This window comes from Apis cerana, linkage group LG10 (assembly GCF_029169275.1).
Source record: "Apis cerana isolate GH-2021 linkage group LG10, AcerK_1.0, whole genome shotgun sequence".
Lineage (NCBI taxonomy): Eukaryota > Metazoa > Arthropoda > Insecta > Hymenoptera > Apidae > Apis > Apis cerana.
In genome coordinates, this window is record NC_083861.1 from 7,396,177 (window position 1) to 7,414,519 (window position 18,343).

Sequence of the window (18,343 nt, forward strand, 5' to 3'; positions counted from 1 at the left end):
TAGACCGCTTTCTCTTAACTCCGTTTCTTTTTTTCTTTCTTTCTTTCTTTCTTTCTTGTCGAGCTTGTGTTCGTTCTACCATTTTTACTTACCTTCACTCTTGAACATGTAGATTCACCTCGCTATTCGGACACACGTTTTACAATACGAGAAGATGGAGGAGGATACCCGAGCGAACGAATTTAACAATAGCAGCAGACGTCAGAAATTTTTTGAAACGCGCTCCTCGGGTGTGCTCCGTCCGCTGCGCACACCGCATCGCCAGGAATCGCTACCATTCTCTTCTCAGCTTCTCTTTCATCAGTATCCCCCGCGACAGAAATATCCTGCGACTGATGAACCGGATCGATACCGGGGCGGGTTTCGCTTTGACGGTTGATTAAACGGTACACAATATCCGTGGATGGGCGCAGGATGTTGTTGCGGGGAGGAAGATCAGCTTGAAAACCATCAACGTCACAGCCCGTTCACGAATTACTTTCATAGCGATCACAGTCCAGTCACGCCAGGAATTTGGAAACCAATCCACGATATTACCAGTTACCTTCCAAGATTCCGCCAAATAGCAAGCATCGCATTGGTTCCCAAGTTCGAAAGCGTGAGAGAGACACGCGTCTCCCTTCATCCCTCTATCATTCTCACGAGAGACGCGACCAAGTGTAACGATGAAATAGAAAGAAAAAAACCAACGAAAACCCGTTCTCCGCGCTTCGTAGCATCCCTGGCAAGTGAGCAGAGACGGCCAGAAGATCATTGGCCACATGGTATTGCGAAAGCAGTCCGGATCCGGGAGCAGTAGTAGCATACTCGGATTGAAAGTGGTCGGCGGCAAACTGCTGGAGGATGGCTCTATGGGCGCCGTCATCGAGAAGGTGAAGAAGGGTAGTACGGCCGACATAGAAGGTCAACTCAGACCCGGTAAGAACGAATTAAATTTGATCCGCCCGCATTCAAATACACCTTACTCCTCCACCACTACCACCTTCGATGCTTTGATCATCCACCTCGCCAATATTCCGCACACCGCGCGATTCACGACGCGATCATCTTCGATTAAATATCGTAAACTCATCGTGGAATCCAAGAACGTCACGACTCTTCCTTACATCTTCTTATTCGAACCTCGCTCGGTACTCTTCGACTCGGCCAAATCCCAAGTAAATAAAATCCAAGTTGTTGGAGGCGAAAGAAGAATCCGACCGGACGATTGGACGATTTCAGGTGACGAGGTGATCAAGTGGAACGGCAGATCCCTTCAGGGCAAGAGTTTCGGCGAGGTTTACGACATCATCGCCGAGTCGAGGCAGGATCCCCAAGTGGAGCTGGTAGTCTCGCGGAATATATCGTCGACCGCGGGCCCTATGGCTACGGGGGGGCCTATGACCGGGGGGCCGATGGCGGTGAGGAAGACCGCGCAGACCCAGTGGAGGCAAAAGCATCCGGAGACGATATCCGGGCCGCAGCATCACAAAGGTGACTATGCGCTTCGCGCTTCGTTCATCCCCTCTCTTTCTTTATCCTTATTACCATTCCATTCCTCGTTGGACACACACGCTCTCTCTCGGGAAGACTGCTGACTCTTCTCCTTCTCTGTCTCCCTTCTTGCTATACGTGTATATATATATACGTATACGTAGAGCGCGACACGCGGATGTGTTCGAAGAAAAGAAAGAAAAATGGTGATAATAATTCGAACCGTCCCCGGAGCGTAACGCGCGTTTAGACGACAAAGGTAGAGAAGGTAGACAATGGAAGGTAGAGCTGTGCTCACTCGGTCGCGATAGAGATACACTTTAGGATATGTGCTATGGGAATTTGTTGAGAAGTAGTTTGAGAGGAAGGGGACGCGTGCGCGGGTCTAATGGCGAGTGCACGCGTCCTCTTCGTCACGGGGGTTGCGATTGTTGAACGATGATCGATCGAGTTTTTTTTTGATTATTCTGCGATTCGTAATTTGATAGAAAAGAGAGAGGTCACGCAATCGTACGACATGTTATATCGTTCAACAATTTTACCTTCACGTAGTATCTATTACGTAGTAGTATATATATATATATATATATATAGAAAGTTTCTAGAGCTAATTTAGCGAGATACAGTACTGTCGTATTCTCCTATATCGGGGAAATTTTAATTTGTTGAAAAAAAAAAAAAGAATGTCACGAATCGACACGAGAGCATTGGAAATATCGATCGGGTCCTTCCCCCCCTCTCCAAGTCACGATACCATTAATTATATATACCTATAGTATAGTTAAGCGCATTGAAAGCGACGCTATATTGTCACAGATTATATGATTTTTCGTATTCCAGGTCTTAAGAAATGTATTCTATGGGGTAGGCCTCAAATTTTTTAAATTTCTCGAACCCTAAATAATCGGTGTTTTACCACCCCGCCCGGTTGTGGTTCATGGTTCTGACTCTCGTTAGTCCCAACCCCTACCTTTTTTTGGAATCTTTCTATTGTATTATCCTTTCTTGCCGACAATCTTTCTCGAGGAGGAAGGATTCGGAAGGGAGATGGTGAAACCGGAAAGGATTTGCCATTCCCCGGGAACAAGGGAATGCAACGATTATCGGGGAAATCGAGATCGATGCTTTAACCGAGAACCATTACGGATTGTTATTCCGTCCGCTTTCTGTATTATCCATCGATGTTATCGTAGAGCGTAGAAAGTAGTGCCAATGCACCACCACGCCCCCTTCCCCTCTCTGACCCCTCCACCCCAATGCTAACACCGCCGTTTCTTTACGATTACATAGTATTTCTTTATGGGAGCAACAACTTTGACAGACAACTTTGAGTCTTTTTTTTCTTTTTTTGCGTCGTTTCGTAACTCTCCCCTTCGCATTGGCCTCGCACCAAGGACGCAATGCGTTCGAATCCTTACGTACAATGTATAATGCGCCATTCTTTTGCGCGATTCTTTTTTTTTTATAGACTCTTCGAAAGCTGCACTCACCACTCGACTCAATCGTGACTTAAGATCACGAATCGCAAAAATAAAAGAAACAAACGAATGACGAACAAACGACGAGCGTAGGCGTTAAACATTGCTTGCGATCGTTCTGCTCGCGAGCATTCTTTCTTTTTTTTAATTTTTAATTCCTGTATATATACATATATTAAAAAAACGAATAATTGTGAAGCAGTGTTTTTATCTTTATTTTATAACTCGACCGATCGTCGCCAGACGCCTTGAGGAACCGAACACGAAGAGAAAACGCAACACTACCGACGTGCGTATGCGCTTTCCATCCTACCAAGTCGCGCGGAGCTGCGTAATAAACGCATCCGCGAACTACTTTCGCCGGCTGCGTACGACGCATGTCTACGCATTGGACGGGTTGTTCTCACTCGTGCGAGCGGAGACGTGTCCTGCACGTGAATTGTGATATATCTCCCGAGGAATGGATGTGTCTGCCCGCAAAATTGCATTACACACACCCTGGTGATGGAAGGGAAGTTACGGCGAATCTTACACCGATTCGAGGAGAATCCGAATTCGTGCGTGATCCGTAATCTGAATTTCCATGGGATTACAAATCCGCTCCCCCAAACCGGATCCCGGCCAGATCACGTCTCCCTGAAAATCGTCGAATCGCTGTAAGATCCATACGTAATCCATACGACCAACCCGGAATAATCCAAATTCACGGTCGCGAAAAACGTTTTATACGTTCTAGGAAACAAGTTATATCGAAGATATGTTGGCCGTAAGTTCCTCGAATTTCTTGCATTTGCCCGTAACTCGAACGTCACTCGATATACTCCCCGTATATATATATATATATATATATATACATCCTCGCCTCCCTGTCCCAAGATTCGGTGCCCTAGTAAAAGATCGTCGAACCCACGTCCCCGTTTGCCCACATTTTACGAGTTTGTCCGCGAATCTTCCGTATATCCACCTTCTATAGATCGCGATACAAAAGCGTCGAGCTAGTTGCACACCGATCATTTCTCTCTTTTTTCTTCCTTCTTTCTTTTTTCTTCTTCTCTTATTCCTCCTCGCTCGTATCATTGTGTATCCCATTTATATTTTATACATCGTGTACATATATATACATATATATATATTATATATATAGATCCTTTAACACCCCACGTAGCCCAAATTCCACCGTTCGAAGCACGCAAGTTTACGAGCAAGATGTTGAAATCTAGTCTTGAACTTGAACGATCACTTGCAGAGTTATACGACGCGAGGCGCGAGAAACCTTCGGTTTTAGTGACCTCGCCTGGCTCGCCGGATTTCCACGCTCGGGGACACGCAAGACACCTGCGGCACGCGTCCAGCAACGCGAACGTCGGCGGCAATCTCCAGGTGAAGCTGAGCTTCGATCCCGTGGCGCTACGGTTGATCGTCACGTTGATCTGCGCGGCAGGGCTCACGCCAAGGAGCAACGGCCAACCCAGAAATCCCTACGCCAAGATCTTCCTTCTTCCGGACAAGAGGTGAGTGTTCTTGATCGCCTTCCACTCCTTTCCTCCTATATATATATATACAATTTCTCGCGGAAAGAAGGAGCAAGTAATTCCAGTTTTTCGTGAATCGAAGAGAGAAAGGGAAGTGCATTTGAAATTGTGCAGAAAGTTTTTCCCAAAGAAGAAAAGAAGAAGAAGAAGAACGGAATATACGATGCACGATCCTCGAAAACGTAGAAACTGTCCTCCTTTCGGAGAAAGATAAATCATTTCCTTAAGAAGCGTTCGCGGGCCAAAAGATAGCCGTTCAGTTTGGCCGGGTTGCCAAACGATGTTGCCGCCGTTACAGACATCAAAACTTCTCTCTAACCCTGAGTCTGCGAGGTCGTCTCATTAACTGCTTCCCCTCGTCGATATCGCGTCGTTCCATTCGCGCGTCGTTCCAAGAGCGATTACAATTTATAATCTTGTCGTTTCTCTGTTTCCTGCTGCGCGGCCAGCGAAAAGTCGAAGAGACGCACGAAAACGTTGGCTAACACGAACGACCCGAAGTGGAACCAGACGTTCGTCTACGAGGGTATCAGGAGGGTGTCGGAGTTGAGGAAAAGGGCGCTCGAGATCACTGTGTGGGATTACGGGAAGTACGACACGAACGACTTCCTCGGCGAGGTGGTGCTCGAGCTCGGGGCGGCGCGCTTCGACGAGGAGGCCGAGTGGCATCCCCTGACGGGGCATAGCGAGCACCGGCATATTGGGTATGTGAAACAGATCTCGATATACGTATATATATACCTTAGGATGTTTCACTTTATTCATGCCTCTGAGATGAGACGCAAATCGCTAAAAAACGCATTCGTCCGCTTATTGCAATGAGAGACTAGGTGAGAATTTTATTTTAGAGATTGGTGACTGACGAATACTCTTTGCGCTTCTTAGTCGCTGAATGCAATACAAAATGTGTCTTGGGAGTCTTCTAGAGCTTTGCGAGAAGGGCCTAGGCCTCTTGTGTAGGCGTGCAGCCATTTCTTTCCGAGTATTTTAGGCTGAGGGAGAAGGAATCCGTCGACGGTCACGTGCGTTTTACCCTTTTATCGCGGTTATCACGATCAAATACGCGCACGTGGTTTAATATTCTCGTCAAATGGACAGAGAGAACGGAGTGAATAAATAGATAAATGAATGAATAAATAAATAAAGATAGATAGACAGATGGATAGATGGATAGAATAAAAGAAAAAAGAAAAAGATGATACATGCAAGTATTAAAGAGTAAAGAAATTCGAGGATAGTAACATAACAAGGGCGAAAATTCGCGGCGTGTCTCGTTCAGCGGAATCCGTTCGGCTGATTCTTTTTCACCTAGCGCTAGCGAGAAGAGCGTAGCGTGAGATCTAAATTTCGCGTTGCACAGATACTATCAGGAGCCCGATGACATGGTGATAACTCCGGTGGACTGCCATCTCAGTCCACCGTCGACGACGTCGCGGCTCAGCGACTCTGACACTTCCGAATGCGATATCACGGACTGCGACGGCTCCAGGGAGCAAAGGAGAACAGCTGACGGTGCCAGTATAAGCAGTATCGGCAGTTCCTCCAGGTAAGAGCATCCTTCGAAAATCTCTCCACGGTCGCGTCCCGAACGACTCTCCCCAACCACTCTACCGACCAACCCCCCACCTCCCGCGATATATATATATACACACATATAAAACTGGGGGCAAGAGAGAAAGAGAGAGAGAGAGAGAAGCGCCGTGCTATTTTCACGCCTGGCGCGAAAAAAATCTCGCACACGAGCGTATGGTGCGAGAACGTTTAACGAGAAATAAACCGACATCGTCGAGAGTATCGCCACCGTAGACACCGTCGATATAGTAAGATGCGGATAGAATTAAATGGTATGGGCAAGAAGTTTGAGACCGCCTTCTTCTCGTTTCATTTTTTTTTGTTCCCCTCCTTTCTTTCTTTTCCTTTTTCTTTAAAAGAGAAAAACACGTTTAGTTGCATCTACGCGTAGCTCTTATTATCGTGTTTATTTGCATGTAGATCGATGCGCTTTGATGAGTTCGTTTTTTTTTTTGTAGCAAACTCGGTTCGTCACTCGATGTTTGTTTGTTTCGAGGTAGGAGAAATATTCTTAAAAAAAGAAGGAGTTAATTCTTTGCAGAGATGTGATTGGAATATTAATATTTTTTTCTTTTCCTTTCTTCGATCGAGGAAAGAGGAAGAGAAACAATGGTAACGAAATTTATGGGCTGGTTTCAAACTCGTGCCCTAAGAGGACACCACGAGATTAGGCGACGATTCCATCGTTCGACGAAGAATTTTTGCGACGAAGAATAGAGAGAAAGAAAGAGAAAGAGAAAGGAAGAATCGTGCAAGATTCGAGGCGGGTGAATCGGTGCATTTCGCGAGGAATTAATCGCGCCTTAAGCAGCGTGTCTTTGGCCAATAGGAACTCGCGTTAGTAATACGTCGAGCGTTATTATTCCCGAGACTTAAGATCTCGTTCACGATCTCGTAATCGGCACCGTAACTGTCGTCGTAATGGTTATTCCCTGGACGGCACGCGACGCGGTCTTAATCGTCGTTAACACCACGAGGCGATGCCGGTACTCGAGATTAGCCTATTCGAACATTTCCTCCATGCATCGTTCACCTTTGTCGCTCCAATGTTCATTGAAAAGATGAAATTCAAGCTCGATCGTACGATTGATCATTTTCGAAAATTTTTCTCGTTTCTTGGTTCGCCGTTTCATTCTCGATTGATAAAAAAAAAAAAAATATTGGTTACGTAAAATTTTATTCCTATAGATATCTCTTTTTAAGCGAAGCACGTGTTGGAATAATCGACGTTTAAACGGTCCCAAGTATTTCCTCCCTTCCCTTCCTCTCCCCCTCTTCGTCGAGGTTCGATTTCACCAGGTGAATCTCCGGACAATTGCGAGAAAAGGAGGGATAGACCGGCGTTTTTGTGTGTCGTGTGTTCGCGGAAGACGGTGTCGTCGTGACGTAAAGCCGTCGACCACAACGATGAAAGAGAGAGACAATGGCGGCGGGGGCAACGGGGGTGCGAATGAGAGTGTAGCGGGGGAAGAGAATTAGAGAAAGAGAGAAAGGGAGATGAGAGGGGGAGAGAGAGAAAGAGAAGGAGGGGGGAGAAAGGGAGAGAAAGAGAAGCCGGGAGCCAAGTTATAAAACTGGGCAACAAGCCAATTGACATGCCAGTTGGCCTGCAACCACCGCTGGCTGCGGAAGCCAGCCTCCGAGCCCCGTATCCATATTAATATTCCAACGATGACGTCCGATCGTTATTTGTGAGTGCAAAGTGCTCCCTTCTTCGTGCATCCAGCCTTCCGATCCTTTATTTTTCCCCGAAGGGAGGGGAACGGAATATAACGTAACGACTATCGCCAAAAGTTGCGGAGTTGAAGCGAAAGGGGTGAGAAAAACGAAAGGGCGAGCAATTGGAGAAAGCGAGAGAAAAAAGAGAGGGAGATAGAGAGAAAGAGAAATAAAAAAAAAAGAAGAGAAAAAGGTAAAAAAGGATGGGATTCGAGGCCCACGGCTACGGACGGTGGTGGTAACCCCGCGTCGAACGGCGTGTCTAAACAAATCCACTTTGAACGGTGACGGTTAATAAAGCTTTTTGCCGCAATTCGTGCAATTTCCTCGAATTTCTGTGAGCACACCGATATCTTTCGGATTCGAGTGGCTGGCGAGGACATGGGTCACGGGCCTGTGACCAGTTAATCGACTTCTCTTTTTAAACCTTCGAGGATCCATCACCGTGCGACACCCGCACCCTCTTCTAACGGAGTTCTCTTTTCGATGCGTTTGAACGTTTATCACGAGTGAGACGCGAAAGCAACGTCGCGGAGTCGCATCGCGTGTGAAAAGAGTGTTCGGATCGTGCGCGTTCCTAATTCGATGCTCATCTCGATGAACATCTATCGAAGATACCACGAGGTTACCACTTCGGCCGTGCCTCGAACAATTTTCTTCTTCTCTCCCTTCAAATCTCTCTCGATCGACCAATTTTTCTCCACCAATTTCACCGAACTTTCGTAAATTTATTCCGCGGATAATGGTGGCGGAACAAGAGCAATGCGATTGCCCCTTCGGGATACGCCTGTACGCCTCGCTTTCGTTTGTAATCAATCGCCTTATCTGTGCCCCGACCCTCTTCGATTCGAGGGTGCTCGAATAATAATATCCGAAAGTTGGCGGTGCTCGTTGAAAATTGCACGACGCAGCGTCGAATGACCGAGGAAAGTTGGCTGATCTTCCGCCCGAAAGTTTCGCGAGTTCCCCTCTCTCTCTCTCTCCGCCTCTCCCTTCTCTCTCTCTCGATACGTTCAATTTTTCATTTCGAGCACACGCGGCGAGGAGCGACGCGAATTTCTGCCGCCTCTCGAGGTCGTGTCGAGGAATCTGTAGAAACGAATCGGAACGGCGCGTGCTTCGTTAATCCACGATGGCCTCAATCTGCGAGTCGCTGACCAATTTTTCCCCCTCTCCCTTTCCTTCCATTCCCCCTCCCCCTTTCGACGACGACACCGATGATGATGATACCGAGACGAGCCCGCGAAAAGGAATAATTGAAACGTTCGAGGCGACACGTTCGAGGGATAGGCGAGCGTGTGCGGGTTGCAGAGATATTTAATAACCTTCAATATCGTCTAATAGGATTATCGAAAGGGGTTTCACTGGTTACATTAATAAATCCATCGTCGGCCGAGTCGGCGGCCGCGACGTGTCGCACGATCAGATTACTCTCTTTTCTTTCTTCCGCTGGCGTCTTCTTTCCGCCCCTTTTTCTTTTTTTGTTTTTTTTTTTCTCAGGGAACATATATATATATATTTGTTTCCATTCATCATTAACACTTGATTAGTCGACGATGTCACGAATAATAGGTTAAATACTACGATAAATTTCTTCGATGACGTTTTAATTTTTTGGCGATAGCCAATCTCTCCCCTCCCTCATCTCTTTCTCCTCCCCCTCCTCAATTTCCTTTCTTATTTATCTCTTCTTTGTTTGTTTATTTTTTTAGGTTTCATAATATGCCGTCAAATTATAAGCGGTACGGCCATTAAAACTTATATTTCCTCCTCTCTCTCACACGCAAGCACGCGCGTTCTTGCATCCTCGCCATGCCAGGTTGAAGCTAGCGTTCAGTGTAGATGAAGCTCCCTTCTCCTTCTCCCTCCTCCCCCTACGTACGACACGATCAACACCTGAGAGGTGACCACCGACGCGATCTCGATGACGAGTTAGATCGACGAGAACAGAGTCGTTCGCAAAAATGAATCAAAGAAACGAGGAATGCCGTCGAATTCAAAGAGATCGGAGCGCGTGTTTGCCAGACCATATTTTTCCACACCTTTTTCCCTTTCGAAAACGGTCCGACTAACGACCACGGCCGGCGTTTCGCGCGTCATTATTATCGACGAAGGGAAACGAGGGAAATCTAGCAACACCCCCCGTTCGATCCTCCACGCATCCACCAATGATACTAAAAATCATTCGAACTCGTGTCCGCGTTGCATCGACGACAACAACAACAGCAATGATAACAACGACAACAGCAGGAGGAATTCATCGAGTGGAATCGTCGGGGAAAATCTTTCGAATCTAACCGTTCTTGTTCGTTCCACGATAAGCCGGCCTTCGTAACTTGGATAGGAAACTTCTCGTTACCGAACAATATTTGATCCTATATCGAAATAATATTCGAACTGGGGTGCTATATATCTGTACGGAAACGTTGGAGATTCGCGAGGCAGGATGCGGCAGAGCGTTCGTTAAAGCGAGATAGACGTACTTCTTCGAGACGTATTCGAGTCGCTTCCAAAGTTAAGGGATCACGCAGCTCCAACTACCCCCGTATTAGTTGCTCGTGGTTGCTTCCGCTCTCGTCCTCTTGGTGTTCCTCTTCGCTTGCGCGCGCGGATCGTCTCCGTCGACCGAGTAAACGATAGAAATGAATAAAAAAATAAAAAGAAAAGAAAAAGAAAAAGAAAAGAAAAGAAAAGAAAGAAAGAAAAAACGCGAGTTCAGCTCAGTTTCGTTCATCGAGGAGAAATCGTTAGTTACCGTTCGTTTCTCGTCGAGTGACCACCACTCGGATGGAGACGATTGGGCGAAAAATTGAGAGAGAAAAGAAAAGAAAGAAAGAAAAGCGCAAAGAAAAAAAAAAGGAAAAGAAGACGAGTTAGTTAGGCGCAGAGATTCAGTAGGTCACCGATCATGTAGACACACGTAGGCGTCATCATGTCATCGCTTCTTGCATCTCTCCACGTTTGAAAAAAAAAAACGAGACTTAGATTTGCGCGAGGACATGGCTTTTTAGTAACGCTTAGTGCAAACGCGATGCATCGGCCGGGGTGGCTCCGTTTCTCTGTTCTTTCCCCCTCCTTTTCCCGTCCTGACAATGACAATGCTTTTCTTTCTTTTTTTTTTTTTTTCACCGATTCGAAATTTGTTGTTGGGCAACGTCCAGTTCCGCGATGCTTATTGGTGTCGACCATCGTTGCCAGGAAGCGGAAACTACGGATCGTCGGCTGGTAGCGCCGTTTCCCCGCCAATGATTCGCGCGCGATCAATCTCCCCCGCCACCGTTCCCTACGCATTTGGCTCGGTTGATCAGCCGCGGGACCATTGTTTACAGCGGCCAAACCACCCTTACTTTAGTACCGAGTAGCTTCTTCTTGCCAACAACCGCCCCTCCACCGTGGAGGAGGACACCACTGGCCGGAACAACGGTCCAAGCAACGGTCTTATTTGGTCCGCTTTTATTGGCAACTAAGGGTGCAGTTTCGCGCGTGGATCGCGACCACTCGGCATTACGTGCTCCGCGGATCGATACTAGCGTTACCAGCGTTTACGCGGAACGAGATAATCGGTACGTCGAAATTAATTCCTTTCCACGGTATTCTACGGTGCAAGTATTCACGGGTGGAAACGTAAAATATTGTGAAAGTGAATCCCGGAAATAAATCGGTTCGATTAAATCCGTTCGATCAAAGTGCATCGTCTATCGTTCCATTCGATCGTGTCCAGTTAGCGGCCACGACGATTCGAAAATCGAGTAAATTGTTCCAGGGGTTGAAACGATTAACGCTCGTAAAAAATTCTCCGTATAGGACGATTGCAGAAATATTCGAAGGGGACTCGAGTTTTGCTCGAAGAACTTTGACTGATCGATCGCCTTTCTTTTTTCTTTTTTTTTTTTTCTTTTTTACCCCAAATACGGAGAACACCTTCTTGCGTTTATCCATTATTGTTTCCGCCACGTAGTAGAGCGTGTCCTCTGTGCCATGGTCTGTCGCTTACCGAGCTCGTTCGTGTGTAACCAGTCGTACGCGGATAGAACCGCGCCACGGTTGCAACGCGCAGAGCGTAGAGAATGCATATTTGATAAAGCATCGCAAAATGAGAACCAGCCTGGCCGCATGCACTCTGTAATCTAGCGCGAGAGATCACAAGCACTCGCCTTACCCCTCCGCCCATATTTTAAACGCATCTATAAAAATAAAAAAAAAAGAAAAAAAAAAGAAAAAAAGGATAACACGACGATCACTAATCGGCGAAAAAATGAACGCATGCCGGAGCAGCCACTATTCTAGCCCCCCGCCGGAAAGGGAGCTCTGCATGGACGGGGAGCATCGAAGTCGAAGGGACATGTCGCCGCAGGGGCGTAAACGGGCCCTTATACGGGATCAACCGGCGTCTATTTCTGGTTACCAGACCTATCGCAAGGTGAGTCGTTGCTGCGTCATTTCCACCCCCGATTTTTCCCAACCCGGCCGCGTTTCCCTGCTCTCCGTTCCGAGAATTTAACGATCGGTCGAGGAACGGTTTCGAAGGAACGAAGACTCGGTAGATTTGGCGAGTCATCGTTTGCCGAAAAGGAATCGAAGGAAGCTACACCACGAAACTTAATTACACGATATAATATTTTCCTCGTCTGAAATTTCTGAAACATCCTATTTTCGTCGCATAGCTTCCTTTCGCGGCTCTTATCCGCGCGTTGGACGCGGTCGCGATTATCGATTCGTTTCCCAGCTATGAAATATGGGGGGGTACGGACACGGCGATGGTTAAATATGTTTGATTCCCAGGACGATATTCATCGAGGAATGATGAGCCACAGGTCGCACAGTGCAGCGCCCATGGATTCGCCGAGCCTTCGATACCGAGGAAGGTCTCAAAGTCCCACCGGTCATCGCTCTCTGTCCCCGCCCGAGCACAGATCCATCCCCTACTCGCACGGCTTCGTTCCACCCAGGTAGGCGAGCGAAGGAAAAAGTACGAGGGAGGGACGCTTATTTTGACTTCCTCCAGATTCAGCTCGAGGTCGGCGACAGCCACTCCCACCGGTAGCCCGAAGAAAAGGCAGCTGCCTCTGATCCCCTCCGCCCTGAAGGAAAGGGCTGCCCAGGATCTCGAGGAGCGGGCCAGATTCATGAGACACCGAAGTAGGCAGGTGCACACGTACAGAAGCACGGGGATGGGAGGTGAGCGGTACTATCCCCCCCTCCTACTTTGATATCCGCGCCACGGAATATTAATTCGAAAGTTTTCGAATACCACGATACGAGAACATTATAACCTCGTGAAAATCCGCAACCCTAATTGACCCTGTTTTCCGGCTGAAATTTCGGCTGGGACGAATAAGCCCGGCACGAGTAGTTCGTAATAAAGGACGTTGTTAAATTCGGTATTTGGATGTAATTTGACGCGGTGTAGTAAAATTTTGTAGAATTTTTGCAAATAGTTTTTGCGCGTAATTTTTTCGACTCGAATCTCTCTTCTATTCTCACAGGGAGAGGGGTATGATTCTCGCTTCTTTCAGGTTGGGAAAGACATTACAGCGGTCTGTCGGACTCGGATCTGCTCTCGATAGATCACGATCCGTTATCGTTGCCGCACAGTCACGCTTATCGAATGCACAGACCGCGAAGGGGACACTTAAGTCCCGACAAAGACGTACTTGGAGATCTCGGTGACTCAGATATGGAGAGTGTAGCCTCCGTGACGAGCAGTGCCTTCAGTACGCAATCGGAACGACCACGTGGCTCTAGAGGACTAATGTGAGTATAGTTCAATGTCTATTGTACTATATATATATATATATATGTATACACATATATACATGTATAATTTTTTGTCGAGTCAATGACCTTGCATTTCAAAATCAGTGTACAAAGCAAGACAAATTTCCATAGAGAAGAAATTATCCCTTTAGAGGAGACAGCCATCCACTGTATCCATTTTTACGCGACATTCGGTTAAATCCCTTCGGATAAAATCCCTCTTCCCCTTTCTTTTCATCTCCTCTCTTCCAATACCAATCGCATTTCCCATAGCTCAGAGAATAGAGTAAAAACGCTTTCGTCCCCCCATATGTGTAAATTATAATATAATAATCGTCGTTATTGCTCGTCGATGTGACCATGTACACCGTGCACAGAATGGAACATTTGATGGCTTACCTTCTCATCGACGATAATCCCTGAATTAAATGGACATTGCCGAATGAAATGACATCCCGTAGTTGCACTTCATCTCCTCCCCCCCCTGCCGCTGCCGCCGCCTGCTTGATAGGTACCCCTCGTTACTCCTTCCGCGCTCTCTTCGGAGGATTCTCTACCTGCGTTTAGTTGGCTAGATACTTGCACCTCCTATGCACCGTGTCAATGTCCATTTAATATTGTCCCATTCTAATAAAGCAGGGATTAGTGCGTGGCGTTGGTCGAACGGCTAGGTCTACCTACGATGAAACACGTCACAATTATTGTTATTATAATACGTACGATTTTCCGCGCGTCATGATTCACGAAGTCACGACAATAAATCAATCGTCGCACGTCCTACCTGCAGACAACCTGCATTTATATATATATACATATATATATATATGTATGTATATGTATATATTTTGTTCGGGCGAGTGACAAAATGCAACAAAATTTATCGGGATCGAAAAAATTCTTCTTTCTTTACCACTTGCACTTTTGCTCGTAATTGAAAAAAAAAAAGAAAAAGAGACGAACGAAAAGAAAAAGGGAAGAAAAAAGAGAGAAGAAAAGAGAAAAGAAAGGAAAGGAAAAAAGGGGAAAGAAAAATCGGGATAAGTGATAAAGCAAAGGAGAAAGAGAACGCGTTCGATCGATCGCGAACGCGCGAGTAGAGTCTATTTTTTTTTTCTCTCCTTCTTTTATTCTTTGATCATGAATGAAAAAAATGAAAAGAAAAAAAAATGAAGAATGGGCTAAAAAGAAATCGCTTAACATGTGTAATCGCAGAAGCGCTAAAACTCTATATGAAAAACATTGTTTGCAGACCGACAGTTAAAAACGTTTTAATACCCGGTGTCATATCCCCAATGCCCCTGCCCCCTAGGCGCAATAGGCGCAGGCACAGACTTAGGGTACCCTGCAGCGAATGTCACTGTCCGAACAACAATCCCACCAAGCCCAGGAGCAACAACCCCAGCAAGCACAATCCCACCCCGCATCCCCTCGTACGGAGCAAGTCCGCAGTGGTGCGCTCGTTGTACAGAAAGATGCGTACGCCGTTCACGAGGTCGCAGACCGTCGACGAGAACATGCTGAGATATTACAGCCCGGAGACCAGCGAGTACAGCGTCTCCGAGGGTTACATGCTCAAGCCGGAGGAGCTTACGGGTAGCTCAAAGAAACGTATACCGGAGATATACGTGGAGGATTGCCTTCAGGTCGACTTCAACGACCGGCTCATCGAGAAGTTTCGCGACAGATACTCGTCGCCCTATCAACTGGAGGCCGGTACCCGTAGACGGTCGCGTAGCTGGCAAGATCGCGGTGGAAGAGGGGCGAAATCTAGGCACCACTTGTTCTCGAGAGGGTTGCACGACGTTACGGACGATCTCGGCATTAGGAATCTAGACGTTAGCTTGCGGCCGCGTAGATCTTTTTTATTCTCGAAGGCTAGGAGCTTCGACTACGACGTGCTCCACGACACCTACGCGGATCGTTACGCCGGTTTCGGACTAGGAGCGGGGATGCTCTCGCGTAGGGCCAAGAGTTTCGAGTACGACACGATCTCGAGCAACATATTCAGCGACGACAGCCTGAGGACGGCCCGCCGCAAGTTGAAGAAGAACCTGGCCATCAACGACGCAGGTTACGGCGACAAGATACCGGCCCTCGGCGATCAGAGCAAATCGTACTTCGACTCGAACGGCGACGAGAAGATGCCCAAGATTCTACTCGATCGCGAGAAGAATTACGATTACATGTTGAAACAGGATCACAAGCCGTTCTACGGCTACGATTCCGAGTTCAGTTGCGGCGAGACCGAGATATACATGCCGCGTTTCGACAAACAGGGGCTCGAAACAACGGGCGGAACGGTCTCCGTTATCAAGCCTTATCGTCCCTACGAACTATCGGAGGAGAACTCGTTCAGCAGCGACGATCAGACGATCGGTTTCGTCGAGGATCCGCTCCTCCTCGGTCGGGAGGATCCCACGAAACGGAAGTACAGAGAGTCGACCGGGTTCCAAATCGATCACGATCCCTCCACCTTCGCCAGAGACGTATCGGAGAAACGTAGCAAGGGTTTGGACACCGATAACGAGCACATATACTGCAGCATAGACGAGGCGAGCGTGGACAAGTACCGCGGCCGAGACAGGAGCAGGAAGAAGATCCCTCGTTCTTCCACGCGAGGAATCGTCCCCGACTTCGAGCGCTACGAGGGCGAACGACGGCGGAGGACGGCGACGATCGAGGCCTCTTCCCGAGGAAGAGCGAAAAGCAGCGAGTCGTATTTGGAGAACGGTGGTTACGATGGTTACGTCGAATGGGACGTGGAGGGTTACGACGACGAAGGGTTCGTCGACAGAGGGAATACGGACGATTACGAGCAGCAGCAACAAGAGCAGCAGCAGCAGCAGCAGCAGCAACAACAACGACGACGACGGCGACGACGACGAATGTACGAGGATTACGAGGATGAAAACGTCGCGATCGAGATGTACGAGGACGATTATTACGGCGGACGAGAGGAGAGAGGGGACGGTGGAAGAGGTAGACGCAAGAGGAGGCAGTACGCAGTGACGGACGGCGAGTACGCGACGGACGGCGATTACCGCGACTATCGTTCGGCGGAGGAGTACGATTACGAAGCGCACAGCGGGCCTGAGTACGGGCGGGCGGACGCCGCGTATCAGGAGAACACGTTCCCTCGCAGAAGAAGGAGGAGAAGCAGGCGAGAGGGCAGGGAGGCGAGCAGCACGGGGATTTACGAGAACTTGGAAGCAGCGGCGTATCGACGAAGGGACGAGGGGACGTTGCTCGCCGTTCCAACGTTCTCCGAGAGCAAGCGAATGATGCTGCAACGGGCCGAATCGACGCCGATCCTACGCTCGGACGAGGAGTTGAGCTCGTCGGAGAGGGCCGAGAGAGCGAGGCGTCTGTTGCACCGCCGGAAACGGAACGCGAGCTGCCCCGAGGCGAGGGAGCTCCGCTACTACGATCCTCCGCGAAGAAAGGGCGGCGAGGAGGAGGAAGAGGAGGAAAGAAGGACGAACTTCATCCTGGACTCGGACGAGGACTTCGGCTCGATGGAGACGGTCGTGTGCGCCGATTGTTTCCGCGAGAGGAGCGGCGGGGGCGGAGGGGCGATGGTTCGGGGCGAGGGTATCGGGCCGGTTTACAAGGACGTGGAACAGGTTACTCCGCGGGACGGTTACTCGATGGAGTCGAGGTACGATTACGAGAACGTGGTGGAGAGCCGCGGCGAGCATTACGCGGGATCGTACGGGGAAGCGCCGCCGCCGCCCTCTCGTGCGGGGCGGGGAGGGGTATCGGAGTATCGGGTTAGGCGTAAGACCAGCTGTCCGGAGTGTCGGGAGTTAGCGATGTCGGGTTACTACGAGTTAGGTAGGTCGGGCTGGTTGGCGCGTAAGGTCGAGGAGAGGAGGCCGTCGATAGAGTCGAGGCATAGGTATTATCGTAGGCGGAATAGCAGTTGCCCCGAGGCTAGGGATCTCGAGCTGCTCGAGAAGAGGGAGGAGCAGGAACGGCATGCCCAGCAGGCCCAGCGACACCCGAGTCAGCAACAGGCGCAGCAGCAGGGTAGTAAGAGGAACGTAGCGATCAGCGACACCCTCGAGTACTACGAGTACTCGATGGAGAGCGAGAGCCAGTGCAGCGAGAACTGCGGATTTGGCCCGTGCGATCCGCGTAGGCCCCGTAACCGAGCACCCCACCCCGGTAACGCTAATTCAAGTCTCTTTGATTCCCAAACCGCTACCTCCGACACTGCTAAAAACTACCACCCACGGGCCGTCGATCACCACGAAACCTCACGAAACACGAAATCGTCGCCGCGCGACAACTACGACGATTCGACCGTGGCCACGCCCTCCTCATCGTCGTCCATCCGACGGCATTCCCGGAAAAAAACCGTCGCCGACGACGCCTCCACCGCCGCCGTCAACCGACAACGCGACGACGGCCGGGATCGCCGATCCTCCTCCATGCCCGAAAGCAGCGAGTACACCGGTCAGTCGGGCTCGTACGAGAAACCGTCCAGGAGCCAGCCACCCGATAGCGAGCACGACGATCGTAAAAGGGGTCAGTTCACCAGGAGTCTCAGTAACACGGACGCGCCACAGGACGAGAAAGTCGGTGAGTGAGAGCGGCCGCTTTCCTCTCCTCTATCCTCTCCTCCGCCCTCGTTTCCCTCTCGTTTCTTTTTTCCCCCTCCCCCTCCCTCTCCTTCGATCCATTTCGAACGTGCGATTCGATTTTTTTTTCTTTCTTTCTTCCATTCTTTCTTTCTTTCTTTCTTTCTTTTTGGAGGGAGAAGGGAAGAGAGCCGCGTTTCCTTGTTCGATCGTGTTGTTCGATCTTATA

The 18,343-nt window shown here is 48.8% G+C and overlaps 1 protein-coding gene and 1 long non-coding RNA gene across 27 annotated transcripts in view; one reads left to right on the plus strand and one right to left on the minus strand.

Annotated features, from left to right (window-relative positions):
• LOC133666863 (uncharacterized) overlaps window positions 1-18,343 on the minus strand; it is a 69,393-nt gene that overhangs the window by 37,317 nt on the left and 13,733 nt on the right. For all 5 annotated transcript variants that reach the window (XR_009831626.1, XR_009831627.1, XR_009831625.1 and 2 more), the window contains exon 2: window positions 13,931-14,208. This is a non-coding gene — a long non-coding RNA (uncharacterized LOC133666863). The remainder of the gene's footprint in view (window positions 1-13,930; window positions 14,209-18,343) is intronic.
• Window positions 1-18,343, plus strand: part of LOC108001556 (regulating synaptic membrane exocytosis protein 2) — a 66,420-nt gene that overhangs the window by 33,303 nt on the left and 14,774 nt on the right. For 15 of the 22 annotated variants that reach the window (XM_062081044.1, XM_062081037.1, XM_062081043.1 and 12 more), the window contains 12 exons: window positions 717-918; window positions 1,222-1,473; window positions 2,290-2,337; window positions 4,198-4,462; window positions 4,933-5,187; window positions 5,844-6,029; window positions 9,487-9,516; window positions 12,050-12,194; window positions 12,557-12,723; window positions 12,780-12,952; window positions 13,291-13,528; window positions 15,000-18,115. In XM_062081044.1, coding sequence (XP_061937028.1) covers window positions 717-918; window positions 1,222-1,473; window positions 2,290-2,337; window positions 4,198-4,462; window positions 4,933-5,187; window positions 5,844-6,029; window positions 9,487-9,516; window positions 12,050-12,194; window positions 12,557-12,723; window positions 12,780-12,952; window positions 13,291-13,528; window positions 15,000-18,115 — 5,077 coding nt within the window. Of the gene's footprint in view, window positions 1-716; window positions 919-1,221; window positions 1,474-2,289; window positions 2,338-4,197; window positions 4,463-4,932; window positions 5,188-5,843; window positions 6,030-9,486; window positions 9,517-12,049; window positions 12,195-12,556; window positions 12,724-12,779; window positions 12,953-13,290; window positions 13,529-14,780; window positions 18,116-18,343 lie in introns of all 22 variants that reach the window. The other 7 variants (XM_062081031.1, XM_062081032.1, XM_062081034.1 and 4 more) reach the window with 6 other exon arrangements.